Source organism: Plecotus auritus (genome assembly GCF_963455305.1).
Source record: "Plecotus auritus genome assembly, chromosome: 3".
Lineage (NCBI taxonomy): Eukaryota > Metazoa > Chordata > Mammalia > Chiroptera > Vespertilionidae > Plecotus > Plecotus auritus.
In genome coordinates, this window is record NC_137772.1 from 171,291,535 (window position 1) to 171,318,546 (window position 27,012).

At 37.7% G+C, this 27,012-nt stretch overlaps 2 protein-coding genes across 2 annotated transcripts in view; both read right to left on the minus strand.

The window, feature by feature from the left end:
• The window catches only part of LOC308244235 (olfactory receptor 6C68-like), a gene marked incomplete at both ends in the record, with an annotated part of 109,921 nt that overhangs the window by 60,710 nt on the left and 22,199 nt on the right, over nucleotides 1–27,012 (minus strand). The gene's annotated exons all lie outside the window — the stretch shown is intronic.
• On the minus strand, nucleotides 15,346–16,284 carry LOC308245265 (olfactory receptor 6C75-like; the record flags this gene model as incomplete). Its single annotated transcript, XM_080662224.1, has 1 exon — nucleotides 15,346–16,284. The coding sequence occupies one exon, from the start codon at nucleotides 16,282–16,284 to the stop codon at nucleotides 15,346–15,348; it is 939 nt and encodes a 312-aa protein (XP_080518350.1).

Here is a 27,012-nt window from a genome sequence, read left to right on the forward strand (position 1 = left end):
AGTTTCAAGATGCTGTATTCTAACTTTGTGCTTTTTGGTATTAACTTCTCATGTCTTAAATTTTATTCAGAAATGTTGAGGTCAAATAAAGAATGAAGGGGTTTGGGGACTCAAAGATGATTTAATGGCTTAAAGGATGAAAGCCCTTCAAGTGAAAGTGCTAAAAAAAAAAAAAAAAAGTAAGAGAGAGACAGAAAGTTACCTATAAGGGATCTCCCATTAGACTATCAACTGATGTCTCAACAGAAACACACCAGGCCAGAAGGTAATGGAATGAAATACACAAAGTGATGCAAAGCAAGGGACTGAATCCAAGAACAAGGCTATCATTCAAAATTAAAGGTGAAATTCTAGTAGCTTCACAGACAAAAAAGGCTTAAGGAGTTTATTACTACCAATGCAAGAAATGCTAAAGGGACCGCTGTAAAAAGAAGAAATAGGAAGGGAAGAAGGAACACATGCATAAAGAATAAAAATGGCAACACATAAGTATCTATTAATAATAACCTTAAACAAAAATGTATTAAATGCTCCAATCAAAAGACATAGGGTAGCTGAATGGATAAGAAAACATGACCCATATATCTGCTGTCTACAAGAGACCCACCTCAGAACAAAGGATTCACACAGACTAATAGTGCTGGGATGAAAATAAAATTTTCAGTTGAATAGAAATGAAAAAAAAAAAACTGGGGTAGCAATACTTATATCTGAAAAATTATTACTCAATGTGAAGGCCAAAACAAGAGATAAGGAAGGCCACTTCATAATACTAAAGGGAGCAATTCAGCAAGAGGATATAACTCTGGTAAACATATATGCACCCAATACAGGAGCACCCAAATACATAAAAAAAAAAAACTTACGGAAGATATCAAGGGAGAGATCACCAGCAATACACTCACAGTAGGGTACTTTAGTAGGAATACCCCATTGACACCACTGGATAAATTCTCTAAACCAAAAGTCAGGAAAAAAAAATTCTTAAATGACTCACTAGATCAGATGGAACAAATTGACAACTTCAGAACATTTCACATGAAAGCTACAGAATATACATTCTTCTCAAGTGCACATGGGACATTTTCAAAGACAGATGACATTTTAGGGAACAGGCAAAATCTCTTCAAATTCAAGAAGATATAAATCATATCAAGCATCTTCTCAGATTACATTGGCATAACATTAGAAATAAACTACAATAAAAAATGAAAAAAAATCAAACACTTGGGGGCTAAATAGCATGCTTAAACAATGATTGGATTATCAAATAGATCAAAGAAGAACTAAAAAGTATCCTGGAAACAAATGGCAATGAAAACACAACAATACAAAAATCTATGGGATACAGCAAAAGCAGTCCTAAGAGGGGAGTTAATAGCATTACAGGCCTACCTCAAAAAACAAAACAAAACAAACAAAAAAACTGGCAATAAATTACCTAACTCTACAACTAAAAGAATTAGAAAGAGAGCAGCAAGAAAAGTCCAGTGAATAGAGGAAGGAGATAATAAAGATCAGGGCAGAAATAAATGTCCTAGGGATATCTTTACGGACACAGCTCCTGGGACAATGGAAATTAAGGAGAAAATAAAGAAATGGGATTACATCAAAATAAAAAGCTTCTGCACAGCAAAAGAATCCATCAACAAAACAACAAGAAAGCCCACTGCATGGGAGAACATATTTACCAATGGTATGTCTGTTAATGGTTTAATCTCTAAAATTTACAAGGAACTCATACAACTTAACAAAAGGAAGATATACAATCCAATCAAAAAATGGTCAAAGTACCTACATTGACACTTTTTGAAAGAGGATATATAGAAGGCCAAGAGACATATGAAAACATGCTCAAAGTCACTAATCAGCTGAGAGATGCAAATCAAAATGACAATGAGGTACCATCTGACACCTGTCAAAATGGCTGTCATCAACAAATCAACAAATGACAAGTGCTGGAGAGGATGCGGAGAAAAAGGAACCCTTGTGCACTGCTGGTGAGAATGCAGACTGGTGCAGCCACTGTGGAGAATAGTATGGTGTTTCCTCAAAAAACTAAAAATGGAACTCCCTTTAGACCCAGTAATCCCACTTCTAGGAATATATCCCCAAAAAATCAGAAACACCAATCGGAAAGGATATATGTACCCCTATGTTCATAGCAGCACAATTTATTATAGCGAAGATTGGAAACAGCCTAAGTGCCCATCAGCAGATGAGTGGAATAAAAAACTGAGGTATTTTTACAGAGTGGAATACTACGCCGCTATAAAAAAGAAGGAATTCTTATCATTTGCAACAGCATGGATGGACCTGGAAAGTGTTATGTTAAGCGAAATAAGCCCTTTGGAGAAAGATAAATATCACATGGTTTCACTCATTTGTTGAATATAATGAAGAACATAAAATACATGATGAACAAAAATAGATCCAGAGACACAGAAGCATCAAACAGTCCATCTAACCTAAGAGGGAAGGCGGGTGGTGGTTGGGGGGTGGGGTGGGTAAGAGATCAACCAAAGGTCTTGTATGCATGCATATGAGCATAACCAATGGACACAGTCAGTAGGGCAGTGAGTGCATGTGCTGGGGTGTGGTAGTGGCCATGGTGAGACCAATGGGGGAAAAAGGAGACTTATGTAATACTTTAAACAATGAAGAATTTAAATTTAAATAAAGATATATGTACCCAAATGTTTGTTGCGGTATTATTCATAATGGTCAAGACATGAAAACAACTTAAGTGTCCTTCATTGGATAATTGGATAAAGGTATACGTAGAGAATCCGAGCGCTGGAAATCAATGTCACACTCCTGAGAATTTACTTATAAAGAATCTTTTTGCCTGAGGAAAAGTCCAGAAGAAGAGAAAGAAAAAGCAAAAAGTGTTCAACCATGACTCTTTCTCAAGGATAAGTGACAATCAAGAATGTGGTCATAGACAGGCCAATGTGAGTCAGTTGTTGAGCATCAACTCAAGCACTGAGAGATTTCTAGTTCTATTCATGGTCAGGGCACAAGCCTGGGTAGCGGGTGTGTGGGGAAGCAGCTGATGGCTGTTTCTCTCTCAGTTATGTTCCTATCTCTCTCTCCCTCTCCTTCCCACTGTCTCTAAAAATCAATAAATACATGTATATATTTTTAAAGAATATGGTCATAGAATTCTTTCAGGAAGAGTAAAAAGGACTGCACACAGCTCAGAGGGCCTTGTACAGAGATGTAATTGTGGATAGTTACAGAAACCTGCTCTTCCTGGGAATTTCTCTTCCTGATCTAAATATTATCTCCATTTTGGAGCAAGGGAAAGCTCCCTGGACTCTGGAGAGTGAGTTAAATACAGCAAAACAAAACAAACAAACAAACAAACAAATAACACAACAAGTTAGTGGGAATGAAACAAAGGTGTGAACACAGGGCTTATTGCCAATGCCAGGCATAGAAGATTCATCGCACAAAATGCTACTGGTTAGATATGAAAGCTGTGACCTGAGAATGTATACTTAATGAAAGACTGGGAATTGAGTGGAATTGTGAAGGGCAGAAAGATCCTATGATGGACATAGCCATGCCGGACAATTACTAATAATAAAATTCTTGTTGTCAAAAGAGATTAAAGATGCACACCATTTTAGAGAAACTATCCCTTTTAAAAAGTTACATTTGCAAAACACCGTGTTTCTGAATGCAAAGACCCAGAACAATTTTTTTTAAACACACATATTCTCTTAAGGGAAATTTTGAAAATCTGAAAAGTCATCTAGTCTATGCTACAAATTATCATTTGGACCACTTAAAATGTAGTATCAGATTAAACAAGAGTCAAACATTTCTGAAAATCAGAGATTTAAAAATAAAGACAGAAATTCAAAAGGTGATCCATTTGAGAATCTATTAACAAGGGATTCTTTATTCTTTTACTGAGAAAAATGCCCTCCTATAATTTTTATAAACTTGGGATGGTCTTTATACCACCATCATGATTCAATAGGTATTATAGAATAGTTATTTGGTAATAAATGTACACATTTAATGAAATTAAAGTCCCCATAAATGAAATTAATGGCCTTACTTTTATCAATTACTAGAGGCCCGGTGCACAAAATTCATGCACTGGGGAGGGTGTCCCTCAGCCCAACCTGCACCGTCTCCAATCTGGGACCCCTCGGGGGATGTCCAACTGACTGTTTAGGCCCGACCCCACATACAGATTGGGCCTAAACAGGCTGTCAGACATCCTTTCACAATCTGGGACTGCTGGCTCCCAACTGCTCGCCTACCTGCCTGATTGCCCCTAACTGCTTCTGGCCTGCCAGCCTGATCACCCCCTAACCACTCCCCTGCCAGCCTGATCAATGCCTAACTGTTCCCCTGCTGGCCTGATCATCCCCAACTGCCCTCCCCTGACAGCCTGGTCACACCCAAATGCCCTCCCCTGCATATTCTCTCTTTACTAGATAGGGTTTTTTCTTTAACATATTGGACAGTGTACCTGCTGTGGTCGACAAACCAGTAAAAATGTAAACCCAAACTAAAAGTGTCATAAAATAAACTCCTTAAACGGGAATTTTATGAGACCTTGGAAAGGTGATATCATGTGGTTGTTTCTTCCTTTTTTCCTTCTCTTTCTTTTTCTTGATGTTTCATCTTTTGTCCTTTCTTTCTTTTTTCCTTTTATTCCTTTTCTGTCCTCTCTTTCTCTTAACTTTTCCCTGGGTAGAATCATCAGTACTTGAATCTGTCTTGCTTCCAGAAGACGAAGAAGAGGGAAACACACTGTCATCTGAAGAAAACGATGATCTATGTTGGGATCGGTGGTGTTTCTGGTTTTGTTCTTTTCCCGGTTTGTTTGTCATTGCTGCCGGCCCTGGCGTCTTCAGGACTTGTGCGTGGGCACTTCTTATTCATGTCTACAAAATCTCCCTGCCTTGGTGAAAACTGTAGGGGAAAAGGCCTTCCTGGGTGCTCAAGCCCTGCCCGAGGTGCTGAAGAACCAGAGTGGGGAGAATCCACCACCGCCCTTGCAGGAGCCAACCTCCGGACCTCAGGGTACTCTCCAGTAATGTAACTGCAATGTCCCCGTTTGCCTTCCGAAATTAGTTGTAAGTTACTTCTGATGTACTACCTCAGACATTTCCTTTGCGGTTTCTAAATATTTTAAACAAAACCCATTTACCTCCCTAACCTGGTCAGAAGTTTCTACCCAATGGGAGAGGTTTGCTGGGCAGCATCGCCCAGATATCACCCCCCATCTCCAATCACTCAGCTGGAGGCAAGGGAAGTTCAAAGACTATAGGTGTGTGTGGGGGGGAATCACTCCATGGGGGCTGACACCCCAGGCTGCCACTGGGAGGGGATAGCTCTGAGGGGCATGGCTGCCTCCCAGGCCTACACCCCCCGGCTGCGGATGGGAGCTGATCACTGAGGGCGGGGAGGGGGTAGGTAGTGCTGGCGCCTCACAGGCCCACGGCCTGGGCCTCACACTGCCTGCTCTCAGCGGCAGCCCTCCCTGGGACTGGGGGACTCCGGCGGGCCTGAGAGGACTAGGCACTGCCATCTTGTGTCTATGGGCACCGCCATTTTTGTCATGGAGTGATGGTTAATTTGCATATTACTCTTTTATTAGATAGGATTACCATACTATGTGTAATGGAGAGAGAAGTAATCAAGTCAATGAATTTTGGAAAAGCTTTAAGGGTCAAATCCTAATAAATGTCTGAGAACTCATTTTCAGAGAGCCATTATAAATGTGGGAAGTCTTTAGTCAAAGTTCAAATGTATTAGTATACATCAGAATAGTCATAGTGCAGAGAAGACAAACAAAGGTAGTGAATATGACTTCGATCTTTAAATCTTGGTGATTATGATAATATTCATACCGGGGAAGATGCTTACAAATTTAACCAGTGTGTGGAAGTCTTTACTCAATTATCCAGTCTCAGTAGATAAAAGAAAAATCCATACTGGAGAGAAGCCTTATAAATGTGAAGAATGTGTCAAAGTCTTTAATCAGAATTCACATCTTACTCAACATGGAAGAATTCATACCAGAAAAAACAAAGCCTTACAAATATAGAAAATGTGGAAAAGCCTTTATTCATCATTCAGTTTACTCGACACATGAATATTCATAATGGAGGGAAACTTTGTAAGTGTAAAAAATATGGGAAACCTATAGCTGGACCTGTAGCCTCACTCAATATCAGAGAATGCATATTGGGGGGAAATTCTACACTCATAATACACGACAAAAGACCTTTGTCCAAAATATATACTTTGAAAAACCTCATAGAATTCTTGCTGTGAAGTGACTTTAAAGGTTTTTTTAAAATGTGGGGAAATATTTAATTGAAAATAAAATCTGAAATGTTGGAGAATTTACATTAAAAAGTAGTTAAGCCAATAACACTTTCAGATATTATGCTAAATTAGAATACATAGAGGATAATCCAAAGTTTTAAAACTTAGATAATAATTTTTAGTATGCTTCAAAGTATTAGGAAGGCAGATGTCTGGACAGGTGTAATTACAATGTATCCTTTGTATATTGACACTATTTGGGATTATTTTAAAAGAATATATTAATGTGATTTTACTATGAAATCACTTGATGCTACATCTTTATCCCTCGTGCATTTGTGAAATCACGGGGTTGATTGTTGCTGCCTCAAAGATCTGACAGCCTTTGTGTATTGGGGGTTGGGGAGTTTACTCACATCTATTCCTTTGAAGATTAAGGGAAATGTGATGTGCAACGTATGAAGAAAATCTAAATGGATATGCTGTTTGTGGTTGATTTAAGATGTTAATGTAAGTCACCATGAAGTAGATATTCCGAGCATTGTTCCTTGCATTAATGTAAGATAGAGGAACATTTTACATTTTAAGAAAAATAAGGTTGCAGTTCATTAAAATCCTGATGTATCTTCATAGTAGTTACAGATAGAAGTCATGAATAATGTCTGATGTGGTTAGAATAAAGAAGTCTTTAGAAATATCTTAGAAAGTATGGGCAACTCATCCCTAAATGCATAAAATTATTGAATATCCATGTTTACCAAATAATGCAGCTCTGTCTTAAAAATCATAGAAAAGCACTGCTTTCAGATCACTGCATCAGGAGAACAGGAATGCTTGAATGCTTGTCATGTGTATTTTAAGAAATGGTCATACATGTGTTTGCAATGCTTTATTTAGACTATGTGTGGACTGAATATATTTTTGTTAATAAAGCTGACTGCATTTTTTATGTACAATGAAATACTACTTAGCCATCAGACAAGATGAAATACTGCACCCAGGATCCGGGCTTCCCTCCCTCTGGTCAGCCATAGGTGCCCAGGCCAGCTGCAGCTGCAGGGGATGGTGGGCAGGTGGCTTATAAGTGACAAAATGGATGGATCTTGACATGAACATGCTAAGAGAAATAAGTCAGATGGAAAAAGTAAAAAACCATATGATTTCACTCATGTGTGAAATATAAAACTGAAAGCAACAAAGGAACAAACAAAAAACAAAAACCATAGACAGAGACAACAATGTGGTGGTTACCAGCGGGAAATGGTGGTACGGAGGTAAGAAGAGGGTAAAGGTGTTCAAATATATGGTGACAGGAGGAGACTTGTCTTTGAGTAGTGAACACACAATGCAATATACATGTGATGTGTCATAGAATTGTACACTTGAAACTCATAATTCTATTAATCAATATTACCCCAATACATTTAATAAAATTTTAAAAATGAACAACACTAAAAGTTTTTCATTAATACAGAGGGATGTTCATAGTGTATTTTTGGCTTACAACCTTTTTAAAAATAAAAAGGTTATAAATTAAAAACATTACAATATGCTAAGATTAATTTATTATTTTAAAATACATTTTTATTATTGAATCTATTACAGATAGGTTAATTTATTACTAAAGAAAGAAAAAGAATTTTTATAAATTTAGTGTGGCCTAAGTGTACAATGTTCAGAAAGTCTGCAGCAGTGTACAGTAATGTCCCAGGCCTTCACATTCACACCTCACTCACTCACTGACTCACTCAGAGCAACTTCCAGTCCTGCAAGCTCCATTCAGACTAAGTGCCGTATACAGGTGTTCCATGTTTTATTTTGTATGCTGTATGTTTACTGTACTTTTTCTATGTTTAGATGTCTAATACATAAAAAATTACTATTATGCTACAATTGCCTATGGATTCAGTAACATACTGTACAAATTTGTAGTTGAGGAGCAGTAGACTGTACCATATATCCTAAGTGTGTCATAGGCTATACTATCAGGGTTTGTATAAGTGCATTCTATGATGTTCACACATTGGTGAAATCATGTAACGCATTTTCACAATGTATCCTGCCTGTAGCGACACATGACTGCATTTGGATATAGTATAACTAGAGACCCAGTGCACAACATTCATGCACTGGGGTGTGTGTGGTTGGGGGAGGGTTCCCCTCAGCCCAGCCTGCGCCCTCTCGCAGTCTGGGACCCCTTGGGGGATGTCTGCCTGCCAGCTTAGCCGGCAGTCAGACATCTCCTGAGGGGTCCTTAGCACTGCCTCGGAGGCAGGAGAGACTCCCGTTACCACCACTGTGCTTGCTAGCCATGAGCCCGGCTTCTGGCTAAGGAGTGCTCCCCATGTGGGAGCACACTGACCATCAGGGGCAGTTCCTGCATTGAGTGTCTGTCCCCTGGTGGTCAGTGTGTGTCATAGCGACTGGTTGTTTTGCTGTTTGATCAATTTGCATATTAGCCTTTTATTATATAGGACTAGAGGCCTGGTGCACGAAATTTGTGCATGGGGGCGGGGTAGGGTGTCCTTCAGCCCAGCCTGCACCCTCTCCGATCTGGGACCCCTCAGGGGATAACTGGCAGTCGGACATCCCTCTCACAGTCCAGAACTGCTGGCTCCTAACCGTTCTCCTGCCTGCCTGATTACTCCTAATTCCTTCTGCCTGCCAGCCTGATATTCCCTAACTGCTCCCCTACTGGCTTGATTGCCCCTAACCACCTCTGCCTCGGACCCACACCCAGGACCCAGGATTCCCTCCTTCAGCTGACCACAGGCACCCAGGATCCGGGCTTCCCTCCCTCTGGTCAGCCATAGGCGCCCAGGCCGGCTGCAGCCACAGGGGATGGTGGGCAGGTGGCTTCGCCTGGGCTGCAGCCGCAAGTGCTGGCCCCCGGGACTGCGGGGTGGGTGGCATCTCCATCTCCTGGGCCACAGCCAGCCTCAGGTACTGGTGCCCGGGACTGCGGGGTGGGCGGCTTCTCCATCTACCAGGCTATAGCCAGCCACAGGTGCTGGCGCCTGGACCACAGGCGGGCGGCTTCTCCATCTTCCCTACGATGCAGTGTGGGAGACTTCTCCGGCTGGCTGCGGCCTGGGATCACAGGGCAGGCAGCTTCTTTATCTCCCAGGCCACACCCAGACTCAGGCGCTGGGGCCCGGTTTCTCCGTCTCCCCCAGGATGTGGGACAGGCGGATATGAAGCTTCTGCAGCTGGCTGCAGCCCGGGACCATGTGGCAGGCACCGTCTTCTTCTCCCAGGCCTTCCCAACCTCCGGTGCTGGGGCCCAGTTTTTCTGTCTCCCTCAGGACATGGGGTGGGTGGACGTGGGGTGGGAGGCTTCTCCAGCTGGCTGAGGCCTGGGATCACGAGGCAGGTGGATTTTTTGGTCTCCGTGGCTGCAACCATGCTCAGGTGCTGGCACAGGACTTCTCCGAACTCCCACAGGCTCAGAGCAACTGGGGGGTGGGCTGCTGCCATCTTTTCAGGTTAATTTGCACACTCACTCCTGATTGGCTGGTGGGCATAGCCGAGGTACGGTCAATTTGCATCTTTCTCTTTTATTAGTGTAGATAAATCTGAACATGTATATAATTAAGCTGACACTTAGGATAATTAAGGTGTTTTTTATTAAGATTACTTGTGTCCCAAACACTTAGAAGAAATGCACTGAGCTAGCTGGGGTTAGTGCGTTTTTATTGTATGCAGGATTGATTATGATGTTATATGAAATTATAACTTTGTTATTGTCTTTAATTGGAGACTAAGTAAGCTTTAAGAAAATATTTATGATTGTCAAATTGACATGGTCTAGACTTGAGATGGTTAATTTTATGTATCAATTTGACTAGGGTATAGGACATGTACATTATATATTATTTCTGTGAGAGTGTCCCCAGATGTGATTAGCATTTGATTCTGTGCCTGAGTAAAACAGATTGCCCTGACCCAAATGCGGGTGGGTGTCATCCAATCCCTGAAAAACCCAAATAGAACAAAACGGCAGAGGGGTGGGGTGGTATTTGCTCTCTGTTCCTGCCCTCAACTGGGACTTACACCATCAGTTCCCTGGTTCTCAGAGTTATATCAATACTTTCCTGGGTCTTCAGCTTGCATAGCAGATTGTGGGATTTCTTAGCCTCCGTCATCAAGTGGGGCAATTCCTTATCATAAATTTCATATTGGTTCTAGTTCTCTGGAGCACTCTAATTAATACAGGCACTGTATGCTTATTTCAGATAGTGATATTTCTTATGGATTAGCTCTGTTTATGAAAGGTCCCATTTTATCAATGTTAATGCCTTTTTCAGTAAAGTCTACTGTATCTGCCATTAGTGTAGCTAGAACTTATGTTTTATGGTTAATATGTTCATGTTACATAATTTTCTATTCTGTTTTTTTATATTAAAACCAAAGGACTTGTTTGCATGCATATAAGCAAACCAATGGACATAAACACTAAAGGGATGAGGGCATTGCCAGGGGGTCGGAGAGTCTAGGGGGAGGTCAATGGGGAAAAGGAGACATACGTATTACTATTTGTTAATACTTTAAACAATAAAAAATAAAAACACACTATCAACAGGGTCAGTGTGACCTTCCAGAAGGTCCTGTGCCAGGAAGAGCATGTCTGCAGGGACATGATGGGGGCAGCAGGTGCTGGAGGAGCAGGAACTCTGCAGCTGGAGTGCTCAGGGCAGACCCTGGCCCTGCTATCTCGTGTGTGATTCTGGGAGTGATGGGTGCCTCTGTGCCTCAGTTTCATTTGTAAAATGATGATGAAAACCAGATCAAATGAATCAATATTTGTAAAGGAGTCCAAAACATGCATGGAATATATTAAACTTGTCCATGCTTATGGAAAAATAAGCCATTTATTCTCTGTTTAAAAAAAATAAAATAACTTAATCATCATATAAATTTATAATTGAAATGAAAATTAGTTTGAAAAATGTTTCATCCATGCAAATTCAATATAATTACTGATATCTACCTTCTTATTACCTTTTATCCATTTGATTGACCTGTTTTTGTTCCTTATATTCACTTTCAAGTGCCTTTACTTGGGGTAACAAACTTTTATTTTATTATTCCATTTTACCTCTATTGATTGCTTTGTTATATTTAATTATTTTTCAGACATTAACCTAGAGATAACAGCATACAATCTTACCTTAATTTTCAGATTATTAAAACCTTAGAATATTTTAGCTTAATTTATCTCTTCTTACCACTTATGTTATTGTTGTTGTGCATTTCAATTCTACATATCTCAAAGTCGTCCTGAACCTATTATCTTCTTATACCAATATTATTAAATCAATATTCATTTACTTTATCTAATTTTTACAATTACCCTTCTTGCATCTCTGTGCTGCCTTCTAACTGATATTTTTCTTTAATGACAGAACTGTTTACAACACACTTTTGAGCTACACATCTTTATTTTATTATAAATATTTTATTTGAATATTGAATTCTAGATTTTTCATTTTGTGTTATTACATATGTGTTCTGATATATTTAATTGGTTTTAAAAATTCTTAATAATTATCTTTTTAACGGAAGCTTTTGTCCTATGTTTCTCTGTTCTTTGTTTCCTAGGACTAATTTTATTTTGCTAAGTCTCATAGTAAAGAATATATATTCTGTGCACTTTTTATAAAAATAATTCTGGATATTTCTCCTAACCATTTTTCCAGTACATAATCCCCTCTTCTGCTGTCAATTATTGTATGAATATTTCTTGAATTCTCAATACCAATTATTTTAGATCACTAATCTATAGCTCTTCTATGAAAATAATGCTCTAATTATTTTTATGGACTGTGCTAAATACATGTAGATCTTTTGAGTCTCTTTTTATTTCTGTTATTTTCATGGGTTTTTGTCATTGGAAACTCCCTTGGTATGCTTGTGACTTTTGTACTGTATACTCAAAACTATACAAGGGTTAAAGTCCCTGGGTGATGGCTTATTCCCACAAATAGGACTTGATTTGCTCTGGCACACAGGTACAGGCAGACAACTTGACCAAAACAATAAATAAGATTATCAATTCTGTTTTCCTTTACAATAAACATTACCATCATTGCCTTGGTCACTTTTCTTTCAGAGCAATTAAAATGAGAAAAAAATATTATATTTTACTTCCTCTTACTCCAGTTTTGAAGCTCTTCATTTCATGGAGAAAATTTAATTATTTTATTTAAAATATTTTGTTTCTGTCAGTAGGAAATCCTTTAACATTTCTTGTAAGGTAGGTTTGTTGATAATACATTCCTCAGTTTTCATCTATCTGAGTTTTCACTCCTCTTTCATCTCTGAATGTAGAATTCTAGGTTGTGACTACATACCTTTTTTGCTTGTATTGCTTCTGATGAGAAGTCAGAACTAATTGTTATTCATGTTTATATGTAGTAAATATGTTTTTCCCCTTGAATGCCTTCAAGATTTTCTTTTTGCCTTGTTATTTTTTCAGCTTTAAATGGTTGTGCCTAAAGGGTGTTTTCCTCTTCTTGTGTTATCTGAGTTTCTTTAACTTACATTTTGCCATTTCTCAATACTTTCAGAAGATTTTCAGCCATTTTACACACACACACACACACACACACTATTGGAATTAGATGTGATCCATCATTAGGGAAACCGCAAAGATAATAAAGAGAAGAGCATTGGGGATTCTAATATTTAGGAATCAAGCATGGGGGAGTCAGCAAAAAAAAAGAGAGATAGAGATAGAGATAGAGATAGATATAGAGATAGAGATAGATGATAGAGATAGAGGTTGAGGTAGAGATAGAGATAGAGATAGAGATAGAGATAGAGGTAGAGGTAGAGGTAGAGGTAGAGGTAGAGGTAGAGGTAGAGGTAGAAGTAGAGGTAGAGGAAGAGGAAGGGGTATGGATAGGAATAAGGATAGAGGGAGAGAGAGAGAGAGGGAGAGAGAGAGAGAGAGAGAGTGAGAGAGAGAGAGAGAGAGAGAGAGAAACCTCCAGCCCTAGCCAGTTTGGCTCAGTGGACAGAGCATGGGCCCCTGGACTGAAGTGTTCTGGGTCTGATTCTGGCCAATGTCACATACCTGGGTTGCAAGTTGATCCCCAGCCCTGGTCGGGGTGCATTCAGGGAGAGGCAACCAATCAATGTGTCTCTCTCACATTGATGTTTTTCTCTCTCTGTCTTCCCCCACACACCCCTCCCTTCCACTCTTTCAAAGAAATCAATGGAAAAATAACCTTGGGTGAGGATTAAAAAAACAAAACAAAAAGCATCTTCCATATAATCACAGAAAACCACACAATAATATTTCATTTAATCCAAACAAATAAATTATACTAACTATAAAGGCAGTGATTAATTGTTCTAAGTAATGCTGATATTCATTACTATGACAGTAAAAAGATGACTAATCTGGAAAGGCAGTGTTTAAAAGAGGTTACTGAATTGGTGGCTTATAAACCAGTAAAAGATGGCTGTGAAGAGAATGTGAAGTAAAAGATGATGAAGGGAATAACAGCTAAATGTAGGCAAGGATGATACTTTTCAAATTCAGATTACAAAACAAACAAGAAAATATATTTATTAGGAATGGAATATTTCAAGTATTTTGATCACAATGGAAACCCTACTTCAATGTTTAGTAAATAATATCATGAATAATAAAAAATTCTAGTAAATTAAATAAGAAAAGAAAACATGCATAACTAAATATTTCAAATTATGACTGACTAACTTAAAATTAGAGCTTTTTTAGACAATCTGATTATAGTGATTATGCCATGTTGGGAAAAAGAGAGCACTACAGATGATAAATATATTCTAAAACACAGGAACTTACATTTGAGATATTCAGAAATAAACCACATTTATGCCTAGAACTTACATTTATGGGAGAATTAACTGTACGTTTTACAGACTCTAATCACATGCCAAGATGATTTCACCTTAAAAAATATTGGTGATCCTTATTAAAAGTCACAAAACATCCTCTATGGTAAATAACTGATAGAGGGCAGACATTTAAATATCTATTAAGTAAAGCATTTCAGAACAGCTCAGTCATGAATTAGTGGTTTACCTGAGATGTGATAAGCAAACTCATCCTGATGGAGATATAACAGAATCAAAATTAATCAGAATAGTAAGAGAAACTCAGGTTTTATTTTTATTAGATTGGCTCAAAATTATACATACATGTTTTTCTCTGAAAGTTTGATAATGTTTTAGGATTATTAAATCAACTTTATCAAAATGGATATACAAACAACATTATCAAGAAAAATATAATAAATTGTTTTAAGTAACCATTTTCCCTGAAATCATATCTATGATCCAAATATATTTAAGATCCTGTTCATTCTACAAATGCTACATAAACTTATATAATTGTCTAGTCAACTATATACTATATGCAGTTTTCTTCCTACCTATCTTTTATTTCATTTCTTTGCTATTTTTCAAATATTTCTTATAAATAACTAGTTTTATAAAATGTACTTTAAAACAACATTCATATTTTTAATAAACAAACATTTTCAAAGATGAGCATCAACACTTTTGCAAATCTGTTACAGTTTCCTTTTAATTATTTCAAATTGAAAGTGCACCAATAAATCAGTAGTATTACAGAAAATGTAAATGAATATTAGTTTTAAATAAGTTACCAATGATCATAAATAAAGTACAGTAACAAACTTTGCATTGCATGCTACATTAAACATAATTCAAATTAAATATTATTTCATTGTCTTAACTAATTAGAATTGAAAGATAGAAAAAGACAGATTAAAAATGTAGTTCAATTTCTTTTACATATCCATAGGAAAAGAAAATGAGGTCAGAAAAAAATATCTCTATTGAAGAAAATAAAGAAAATTAATGTAGAACAATGATTTCTGTGAAAATAAAGCTTCAAAGAGATAAAGGTAAACATCCTAGAAAAAAAAGGGAAAAAGGAGAAACTATGAACTGAAAGATACTATTAGATATACTGTTATTATTAGGGGCTCCTTTGTTCATTTCTTTTGTATAGAGAGTGCAATAGGACATTCATTTCTTTGAGAAAAAAATAACCCTGTGGATCATACTCATGAAGGCTTTTTTCACTTGTTGGTTCCGTAAAGTGTAGATGAAAGGGTTCAAAAGTGGCGCAACTGAAGTATTGAGCACGGAAATTCCCTTGGAAAAAGATATCTTTTGTTTGACTGATGAATTAACATACATGAAAATACAGCTGCCATAAGAAAGGGATATCACAATCATGTGAGAAGAACATGTCGAAAAAGCTTTTTTCCTCTGACTAGTTGAAGGGAATTTTAAAATGGTCAAGGCAATAAAGGCATATGATATTATCACCATTATCAATGTGATCACAAGTGTCACCAAAGCAGAGATGAGTCCCATCATATCAATAATCCGTGTGTCTGTGCAGGAGATCTGCATAAGAGGAATAGAATCACAGTAGAAATGCTCAATAATATTGGAGGCACAGAAGTCAAGGTCCAGGCCTAAGATGAGTGGTGGAAAGATGACCAAAAATCCAGCAAGCCAACAACTGAGGACAAGCTGTGTGCAGATTTTATTGCTCATGATGACTGTGTAATGCAGGGGCTTACAGATGGCAACATAGCGGTCATAGGACATAGCTGCCAGCAAGTAAAATTCAGATGCTCCAAAAAGGAAGGCAAAAAACAACTGAGTGGCACAACAATTATAGGAAATGGCTTTGTCCCCTGTTGCCATAGTAACCAAAAATTTAGGAATGCAGGTACTAGTATAGGAAATTTCTAAGAAGGAAAAATTCCGAAGGAAAAAATACATGGGGGTCTTGAGGTGAATATCCACCAGGGTGAGTGTGATGATGATCAGATTGCCAGTGATGCTTAGCATATAAATGAGAAGCAGGAAGATGAATAACACAACTTTCCATTGTGAGTCATCAGTCAAACCTGCTAGGATAAACACTGTTACTGCTGTATTATTTCCCATTACTATACTTGCTATATCTGAATAGGGACAAAGAAGAAAATGATGGTCCCAATGGCAAAATAACCATGACAACTAGTGTCGAAAGTAAAGTTAGCAAAGTGATGTTTCAGATAGAAAAATACATTGCTCTTTTATGTTTTAAAAATGGGTGTTGGCAGGGAAAAAAAGTAGTTAAAACTGTAGTTTGAAATTGTACTAGAGAATAACCTATATAGCAATAGTAATTGTTGATTGTTTTTATGTGGGTAAATTAGAGGGATTAGAGAGATTTTCAAAGCATAGGAAAATTTGTTTTTTTTTCCTCTTGTTAATATTCAAGGGTCAGGATGGCATGCCATTTCCTGTCTGAATAAAGAAGTTTTCATCCTAGAACCAAAATGATGTCACTACAAGCTCATAATTTGCCACCCACACACATGTACCACAAACCTAGGCAACATCAATAAATAAGGCTAGTATACATTTACAATTTACTCAACTAAGCAAATTCAAATGCCTGATTCTTGTCCCATTTATTTTCATGGTTAATGATATCCAATTCCAGGTAAGTGATTAGGAGGTATTGGGGGGAAAAATTCGGTTCTCAATAGTATGTCCATCCCCTCAATCTCTGTTGCAAACCAGCACTTACCAATTTGTACCCCAAAACAAAATCAGCAAGAACAGTCTGGTAATGTCAGTCTGTGTAAGAAAAAAAACTGCTAATTTGTGAGAATAAGTAATATAAAAGCTGAGAGAAATAGCCCATGTTGTGTAGGTCAGTTGGTTAAAGTGTTACCCTAATACACCAAGGTTGAGGGTTCAGTTCCCAGTCAGGGCATATAGAAGAATCAACCAAGGAATGCATAAATAAGAGGAACAACAAATCAAAGTTTCTTTCTCTTAAAACAATTTTTAAATTTTCATTTAAAAAAGAAGCAGAGATAAGCATATAAATATGGATTCATTAAATCATATGAGATGAAAGGAATAAAGAGAAAGATAAGAGAGCAAAGATAAAGTTTTATGGAAGCCTAGAGAGGGAAGAAGGGTTTTTGAGAGATAGGATAGTGAATTTGAGGTGAAAAGTAAAAATAAGATTAAAAATATGTAAATTAGTAAGTAAAAATTGTAAAGAGGAACTATTTACCAATGCAACTTCTCTCCATCTGCTGCCTTTCTTATACTTACCTTTTTGTTCTTTGTCTAAAATACAGACTGAAACATAAACAGTTTTGAGATCATCATAGCCTGAAAGAGAATTATTTGGTAAATTTCAAACACAGAAAAAAATCACAGAATAGTGTAACACAAATTTTAAGAGGTATATATTTTCTTATCATAAGAATATTCAAATGTTTGGTAAACACAGGTAAAGAAACAACATGAAACATATATTGAGACAGATTGTTCAGGTTTGCACAGCTATTAAGTTGGACATCAGCATTAAGATTTCCTAAGTAGTCTCCTTAGAAGTACAAATTTTGTACAAAATACTATGGACCAGATAATAGCTTATTTCTTTAAAATAAAAAAGCTTAACAATATCTCTAAGGAAAATTTCTTTCCTCAGTATCTTCATCTAACACATAAAATGATTAAGGTCTTATGATAAAATAATATTTTTCTGTTTAAGAATACAAAAATTATTATTTCTAACTTATTTAAAACATGTGTTATCATTAAAAAGCCATATATATAGTAATAAAAATAAACTTTTAAGGGCAAATAAACATTGGTTCCAATAATATCTTGATGAGTTCACAGGAAGAAAGTTAGATTTAAAGTTAGGTCTTAGAATATAAAAAAATGAGAGAAGGTATTCATTCCTTACAGAGGAAACAGCCTGAACAGAGATAAAGTGAAGACTACATGCATGATTTCATTAAAGGAAATTATTAGAGATTTATTATCAAAATCATGTATGTTTAACATGTAGAGATTTATGAGTGAAAACAAACTAGCCTTTCTCCCTGGACATAACTTCCACATGCAGATAATTGTGAAGCTGCCTGTTACAAAATTTTCCTCATTTACACAACTTACCATAATGGCAACACTGTAGAAAAGTTATATTTAAATCACCCAAATAAGAATGAATTTTATCACTTCAAATCATTTCTTCGTCCAACTTCAACAATTGTGCACACCAACTATCTCCCAACATACACTGTAACATAAACAACAACAAAATTGACAAAATAAAACCATTAGAAGTCAGGCCTATGAATATTTCTTTGTATTAGATACTGTCAATATTAGATAGATTTCAAAAAGAAAAAGGATTTCAATACTAAACATTCATTATATTTCATTTGTCTTCTTCACCATTTTCCCTATGTTAAAATTTAAAAGGTTGGGGAAACAAGGTTAAAGGTGAAAATAGAACAAATGTGAGATAAAATATACCTAACCGGAAACATTGCCATTACTTTTGAGAAATATTGTTTTCATCTTTTCGAGTCTACCAAAAACAGTTAAAAACTCACTTTTTAAAATAAGATATACCCACAGATTTATTCTGACAAAAAGTCTCTGTTTCAATATTTAGATCTCTTATCATCAGCTGAACAGAACATGCCAATGTTCCATTTTTTTAAATGAATTTCACTCTATTCTACAATCTATGATTTTTTTTAGCCCCTACTTTGGAAAGAGTTTGATTAACTATTTTATTACAGATTTTTAGGCTAGTGAATTGAAATTTCCCATTATGTGTTGAATTTTCTAAGTATTACAGATTAATCAACACTTGATCCCATGTAGTATTTATGCTTTCTGTACTCTAAAGGAAAATTATCTAGATTACAAAGAATTCTCATGTGGATTTCCTAAAGGAAACCAATTTCCCTAAGCAAACCAATTTATATGTTGTTATAGAAGTATTCTCCCCAGGCACTAAATTACTTGAACATATAATTAAAAAAAAAATAGTTTATACTATGTCTCCAGAGAATGCAGTATACTAGTACATTTCCCTAACATATGTGTGACCTACCACACATTTGTGTCTTGAAATCCCAGATAAAGACCAGAAAGAAAAAGTAAAGTTTATGTTAGTTAGTAATAAAATGTGAGAATAGACAATTTAGCCTGGCGGAAAATATTGTACCTCAATCTAAGTGCACTATATATATGTATAATGAGCCAGGGTCCGTAATGTCCAAAACGACTGAAGGCTGGACCGAACGCCAGGTGGGTAGTGGGCAGGGTGGGGCAAGGAGGGTGTGGCGAGGTCATTAGCCTTCTGCCCAGGTGGCCTGCTGCCTTGGCGTTTGACTCCAGCAGGACTTGGGCACTCCCATCTGTGGACCAGAGGCCCTTTTCCTGATACCATGTTCCCAGGATCTCTCACCCAAGGAGGCAGGTGAGTGATTCAGAACCAGTGGTCCTGGATTGCAAGGGGGAAGTCCCAGATTGGAGAGGGTGCAGGCCGGGCTGAGGGACACCCCCCATGCACTAATTTCATGCACCCAGGCCACTAGTTATTTTATAATTCTCTAAACACGCTTAAAAGAATGCCCTTGGCCATGCAGGGCCCTGTCTCCATCCTAGGCTCATCAGGATTGAATGCAGAGACCAGGCAAGGACATTGAGAGGCCACTGGCAACCAGGAATTGATCAGACTCACATCAGATGGGGAAGCAACATACAACAGATGCCCCTCGTTACAGAATTATAGAACACACGATTCAACTTAGGTCTTAGGTGAGATGATAGGGATGACTGAGGCTTTAGCTGCGACCCAAAAACAGGAAAATTCCTAGAAGCTGTGAATAAAAGATTCCAGGCCTCCGATCCAGGAACCCCAAGTGCAAGCAGCAAATGGGATCCCTGCTATTCACCCAAAGGAGTCTCCCTGCTTGTGGTCTCACAGAATCACCAGAAAATGAAACTGGACAACCACTTGACTTGATCAAATTAAGCAGAGCCAGGGTTGAATCATATATGAGTGTTTTTTCCAATAATGCTGGCAGAATGAGAGAGCAGCAGATTGTCCACAAAAATCTGCTCTGCTCCACCCCCATTAGGCAACTGCTTATACTGGGTAGAAGGACAAAGGTTACATGGGAAAATGGGAATTACAGGCACGGGGAAGCAGACAAGGTATAATGGTTACAGGCAATACGAATTGGGGGGTAAAGGGTTACAAAGGGAAGGCACCCCTAGGACCAGATTGTTTAAACAACAATGTTGTTACTCTTTCCATGATGATAGGCAGTTCTTGGGAAAGGAGGTTAACTCCCATGTCCAGGGACGTTCAACTCCCAGCCAGGTTAGAATGTGCTATCTCTAATCAGAACAGAACAAATAGAGTTAACAGAGCCTAATTAATATTTCACAGAGCATGATTAATATTTCTTGTAATTATAGTCAATCTCCACTCTTCTATTTCTGCTCCTAGCACTTGTACTTTTTGAGGAAAGCTGGACATTCTGTGTCACCATAGGAATGGAGATAAATAGGCCTTCGAGTGTGAGGGTTTATGTTATTATCTCTAGGACTTGAGCTGTGTTTAATGTTTTCTGTAGCTATACGTACCAGAGGCTTCTACGTCCTCTACTGTCTTTTTCTTTCCCTTTTGACTCAGTATTTTTGTAAGAACTCCTTCTCTGGAGTGAGCCTGAGTCTTACAACCTTTCAACTATAATTCACTGCTTTATCCTGGATCCTCTGTTGGTGAGGTGGTAATGTGTGAGGGAGCCAGAGTGATACTATTGTAATTAGCAAGTTATTAATAACAGGAAAGGAGCAGAGAAAAGGCCAGACATTATAGGCAGGCATGTCCCTGCCAAACATTGGGGAAGGCAACTGGACAAAGGAAGACAGACGGATGCTAGGAAAGCTGGGGGGACACCTGGAATGTGCTTGCTGTCAATTGTACCTGGGGACAGAGAGAGTTGCCAAAGGGAATGGCTTGCAAAGGCATGAGGATTGGGTCACATAATCCCCTAAACAAAGGAGTTAACTCTCTGGATCTCTTGGGACTCATGTGACTCTGGGCTTGTGGGGCTCTTTTGCTCCTGCTTCTCTGCATCCGCTCACATGGCACATGCCATGGGAAGCCACACACATGGACTAATGTAACTAGCCTGATGCTGAATGGGCCCAGCTCCAACATATGAAGGAAGCGCTGGAGACTGGCTCTGATTGTAGCTTTACTGAAACCCCAGCGATACTTCTTCTATGATTGGACTAAGGGAAATGGGACTTTGGAAACTCAGGGGTATCATTCCACAAAAATAAAGCTTTATCTTATCGCATCCTCCAGAAATGCTCTTCCAGCAGTACCCCAAGAAACCCCCCCCCATGACTAGTAATGGAGGAAGATGAGGAACATTTTTCTCCTATAATAAAAGAACATTTTTGATCTTCCAATTAAATACTGACCTTTTAGTGAGCCTTTGTCCCTGGGCTCTGACTTTCAAAAGCATTTCTCCAGTGGTTTATCTTTTTCTCTCACTGCCTCTACTCATTTCCCTGCCTGCAGCATGCTCAATCTAGTTCCTTGAAGGCATGGCACCCATTGACTATGCTCCACCCCCTATTAGGTGAGAGAACAGAATGAGTGGATGCCCTTTGTCCACAGACACTGGCAAATTCTTTTCCTCTGGACAATGGTCCTTTGCTATGGAGAAGGCTCCAGGTATACTTCACAGTGATTACTCTTCACTTCTCTTGCTAAAAAGCACAAGGATTGTTGTTGGTTTTTGTTTTGTTTTGTGTTTGTTTTTTCCCCCCAAAGACTCACCATGAGAATATTGAGCAGTTTTCTTGAGGTAAAGCTCATAAAATGGTTGGGTCCCCCTTAATATTGTGGCTCTAGGAGTGTCTCTCTGTAGACAGCCCCTGGGAAGGCACATGGGCATTCCTTAATTATTGTCAGCTGAACCCAGTGGCATCAGCAAAGCCAAGGGGAACACACCTTGCCAAAAGGGCAAGGGTGTTGTCAGCTTGACCTTCATTTCAGCCCATGTGTGGGGAAGTGGTTTTGATATCTAAATCCAGCCTAGCACCAGGAATGCTCAGGGCCTACTCAAGAATGCAAATAATCTTCTTTTGTCTTGACCTTTTGGTGAAACTTCCTGGTATTTGGGATATAAAATCAACTTGCTGGATTGGCTCTGGGTCCCTGTCTCTCCATCAGAAGAGGATGGTGGTCCCACCCGGTCCCAGCTTTTCCCTTCTATCTCTGTGTCTTGTCTATTTCTTTTATTTCTCAATCCCCAGCCACCCCTATTCAGGAACTGGACCCGCTCTGTAGCCGCGCTGGATGTGGAAAGAAATACCTACATTTGGCGCCCGAACAGGGACTGAGTACAGGGGTACTCACAAAAGTAAAAGTCAGGTAAGGATATTGCTCCAAGAACTGCACGCGCCACAGATTTTAAGAAGTAAGGTAAGGAGCAGATTGTTGAAAGTTGTATTAACTGGGTGTAAAATATGGGTAATTCAGGGTCTCAGGAAAGAGATTTCTACTCTCAAATGTTTAAAACTATCCTCTCTGTTAAGCGTAGTCAGATTCTTGATTTCTTAAGTTTTGTTGATGAAATGAGGGAAAAGGTCAGAAAGCAGTTGTGTGATCGATACACAGCAGAAGGTCCAGAGAAGATTCCTATTCCTACTTTAATCCGTGATGGCCTTGGTCCAGCACAGGAGAGTTTAAGAATGTCTAAGCAGGATGTGGCCACGGCCTTACAGCCTGCAGTGGAGGGCTGCGAATCTCTAAGAATACCATCTGCGCCTCCTCCACTTCCACGTGTCGCTCCTGCGACCACAGACAAAAGCCCAACTGATAAAGATTTATCTCGTAATTATGAGCAGGAGCTAGAGTTTGAGGCAGAGCGGGACAAGCATCCCTGTGAGCGGGATAAGAAAGGCTTTGCTCGCAGCTGCCCAGCCTTTATGGCTGGATGCTGGCGCTTGGCCGAAAGTGCCTTCATATTTCATTTTGTTGGAGGCTCAAACTAATTGTATTAGGCTGAACCAAGTAGAAAGGATTAAAGGAATTTCTCAGCAACTGCCAATGATTCTTTATCTTAAAAAATATTTTTCTTTACTTAAAAAATAAAAATATATAAAAATTGAAATAATAATGAAAATAAAAACAGTAGATGCCAGACCATCACTGAATTTTCCTCCAAAGCAAGAAGGAGGTGGGGGAAGGGAGACACGTGTCGATCCAATATGGATGCCCACTCTCCCAGTATGCCAATTTAAAGTTTCCTTTCTCATCATAAAAATGTCTTCTCGCCTTAAAATTTTAGAAATGTGTTTGGAATTTCTGTGCTCATGGGGAGAGAAGCCTGGCTTAAAAACAAATGCGTGCAACTGTCCACTTTTTTGGACATATTAGATAGGGTATTAAGCTGGAGTCTCTCTGCAAAAGCTGCAGAAAAAGAAAAAACCAGTACTGTGTGTTTTTTCCCTAAGAAAATATGGTGAAAAGTCTTCTGGAAAGAAATTCAAGCTAATTCCAGCAACAGGATTCACATTTCCATAATAAAGAGTAGTTTTTAAAATGCTAATGAACCTTGGTCAAAGTTAACTTTTAAGGCCTTCAAGAAAATAAGTAAATTTGTCTCTGGTATAGAATTTATCCAAAGTAAATGCTTTAAAATAATTATAATTCACTCTAGAATCTCAAATAAATTATTGAAATAATGTATTAATTATAAAGATCTAAGTAGCCCAGGTAACTGGCTACTCCTTTTGTTAATGGAGGAAGAAGGCTAGCTGCCCTTCCCCCAGCAGGACAGGTTGACCAGTTCCTGCCAGTAGCTGTTCTTTAGGACAAGTTTGCATTTGAATACCTGCAGGCTTGCTACTCAGTTCCCCAGGGCAAAGGAAAATCATGGCCGATTTACATGGTCAAGCGGCTAGCCTGGGCCTGTTAACCAAATGATAAAAACTTGTTTAATAATCTGAGTTTGCTTCCTCATGAGAAAAAACTTGAGGACAGAATTGAAGCTATTCATTGATTATGTCTTGTATTTTTCTTAAAAATATAAAAGGGTTATTAATCTAGGAACTGCTAAATGTTTGACTTGCCAGCTTTAAAAGTTCAAAGTGCAAATTGAATTGGGAGAAATTATATAATTGTGGTAACTAAATGCCTAGAATATAGCAATTTATTTTGAGAAAATAATTTTTGTGTTTCTCTGATAATTAGGAATTCAAAATATGTTACTTATTGGTCTAATTAAAAAAGAAGGATTAATTCTGTGATCCCATCCAAGGTTTTTAATGCAATAACCAGTTTGAGTTTAATTGATATCTTAAGATAATTATAAAAAGTATTATAATCTTTAAATCATATATGGATACATATCTATATATATTTGGTAGTTTTTTTCCATGTTAAAATTTCAAGGCTGTAACCAAGAGCTGATTCTTGGAGAGCGCCAAGGGAACCCGGAGTAATACAAGAAATTTGTTCTCTCTTCTTAAAAAACAAACAAACAAACAAACAAACAAAAACATTTTTGAAATTAACTGTTCTAATATACTTGAAATCACATGGAAAGCTTTATCAAATAAAAATTAATCAATATATTTTTCTTATATCCATATATTAAATGTTATGAAGGTTTTGGCCTCTAAAAAGGGCAAAATGAAGTAACTAAATATTACTTAAAATCCAACAATAGAATTTAAAATGACAAAAAGCCCATAGCTGCCTGCATTCTTAATTAAGCTAGAGTTAGGGCAACATTTGCAGCTTGTGAATCAGACGTAAACATTTAATAAATTTGCTTTGCTTTTTAAATGAAGATACCTACTTTAATTACTTAAATAAATTAGCTTATTAAGTTATAATCAAGGTTTTCAGCTAAATGAAAAGCCAATATTTTTATAAACAATTCTAATAAAGACCAGAAACAATAGTGAGATTTTTGTTTGTCTGCAATATAAATTTGACTGTCTTTTAAAAGAATGGATTAGACAGCTGCCTCATGGCTTGCTGCTCCCATGGAGGCCGTCATCTTGAAATAACAAAGGCCAACCCCATTCCTTTGAATAAGCCAATGTCTTTGTAAGCAACTTAAATAAGTCTTCTAAGAAAGTTACTGAAGGCTTCCCATAATCCGTCTGTATATGCAAATAAGCCTAAGAGGATACTTTATAAATACAATTATAATTTTAATAAAAAGGAGAAATTTAAAAAATTTTAAAATCTCTTTCACTGATATTTACAGTGTAAACTAAGATTGTTGTTAAAATATTAAACCTGACAGTAAATTAGTAGTCAACTTTAACCTAAAAGTGCTTGTGATATGGCTACTCAGACGTATGACTCAGTACTTATTATTGGTGTAAAGAAAGACAAACATTCTTAAGTGAAACTCTCTGTAGCCTGAAAATTATTTTGGAAGGAAATAAAGCAAAGTTTTCTTCAAACATCTTAAGAACTGTAATTGAAAGTCAATATATTTGGCCTCTTAAACTAAAGTAAATAATTTGTGTCTTTGCATCCCTGATAAATTTTATGTAAAGTTAAAGACTAATTGCAGAAACTTAATTTCATTTACTGTCCATAACCTAGGACAAATAAAGTTAAGTTAATAAATAAATTAACCTTATTTCAGACTAACTTAAATTGGCTAATTGAAATAAGTGAATATTCATAAAAATTTAATTGTACTGGACAAAAAAAAAACGGTTTCTGAAGTATTAAAAAAACTTTTTATTGATAGTTCATCTCATAGTAAAATTGCTTAACATGCAATGAATCCAAAGCAGTCATATTTCTGTGCAAAAATTGAAATTACCTCAGGCATTAACCATTGTTACAGATGGATCCAGTTCTGGAAAGGTGGATCTATGGCAGCAGGGGAGCAAAGGTCCTTCAAACCCCTTATATTTCAGTGGAAATACAAGCTCTTATTTATGCCTTAACAGATTTTGCTAAGGAGCCCATCAACCTATAGTGATAGTGCTTATGTTGTAAGTATGGACAAAGTTAAGGAAAAAGCTACTATAGGGCACACTAATTCGGAGGAACTTTTCATTTATTTTTCAGCCTTCATAATGTTATTTGAGAATGACAATTTCCATGTTTTATTGGAAGCAATGTCCTCAGTGTGTTATCCACCTCTCTGTGCCAATGTTAGGGGTAAATTCCCGAGGACTTAAACCTAATCAAATTTGGCAAAAGTGATGTCACTCAATAGTGGAAAGAGCCAATTGTACTCGTAAAATGCAATTACTAAAACGAAAAGGAGGAGAAGGATGTTATGTGTCACCTCAAAACAAACCCAGTCATGCTCTTTGTACTTTAAATTTTTCGAATTGTGATGCATAGGATCATACAGCACCAGAAAGCCATCAGGCCTCCTGTACAATAGCCTCCACCGAGTTAGCTAGGTGGAAGGAAGCATAAACCAGACAAGAGTTTTATCAGATTCAGTAATAATGTGGGGAAGAGTTTGTGTTTTATATCTTTCCAGAAGGAGCAACACAGCCAATTTGGGTGACAGAGTGTTACGTCCGTCACCACAATGGACCCAGACAAGCTCCTTGTCCCTTCACTCAAAAGGACTGAGAGTTGCCCAATGACAGCAAAGCGGAAGAAGAAGAAAACTGAAGGCTATGCAAGGGACCGAGGTGCCAACATAGGGTCAGCTGAAGAAGTTAACCACTGAAGCGCAGCTGATAAGTAGAAAAGCAGGGAGTGGAAGCTGCTTCTTCAACCATGTCTCTGCTCATGCTAGCATCTGTTAGCTGCCAGTCTTCGGAAAAGTCTTG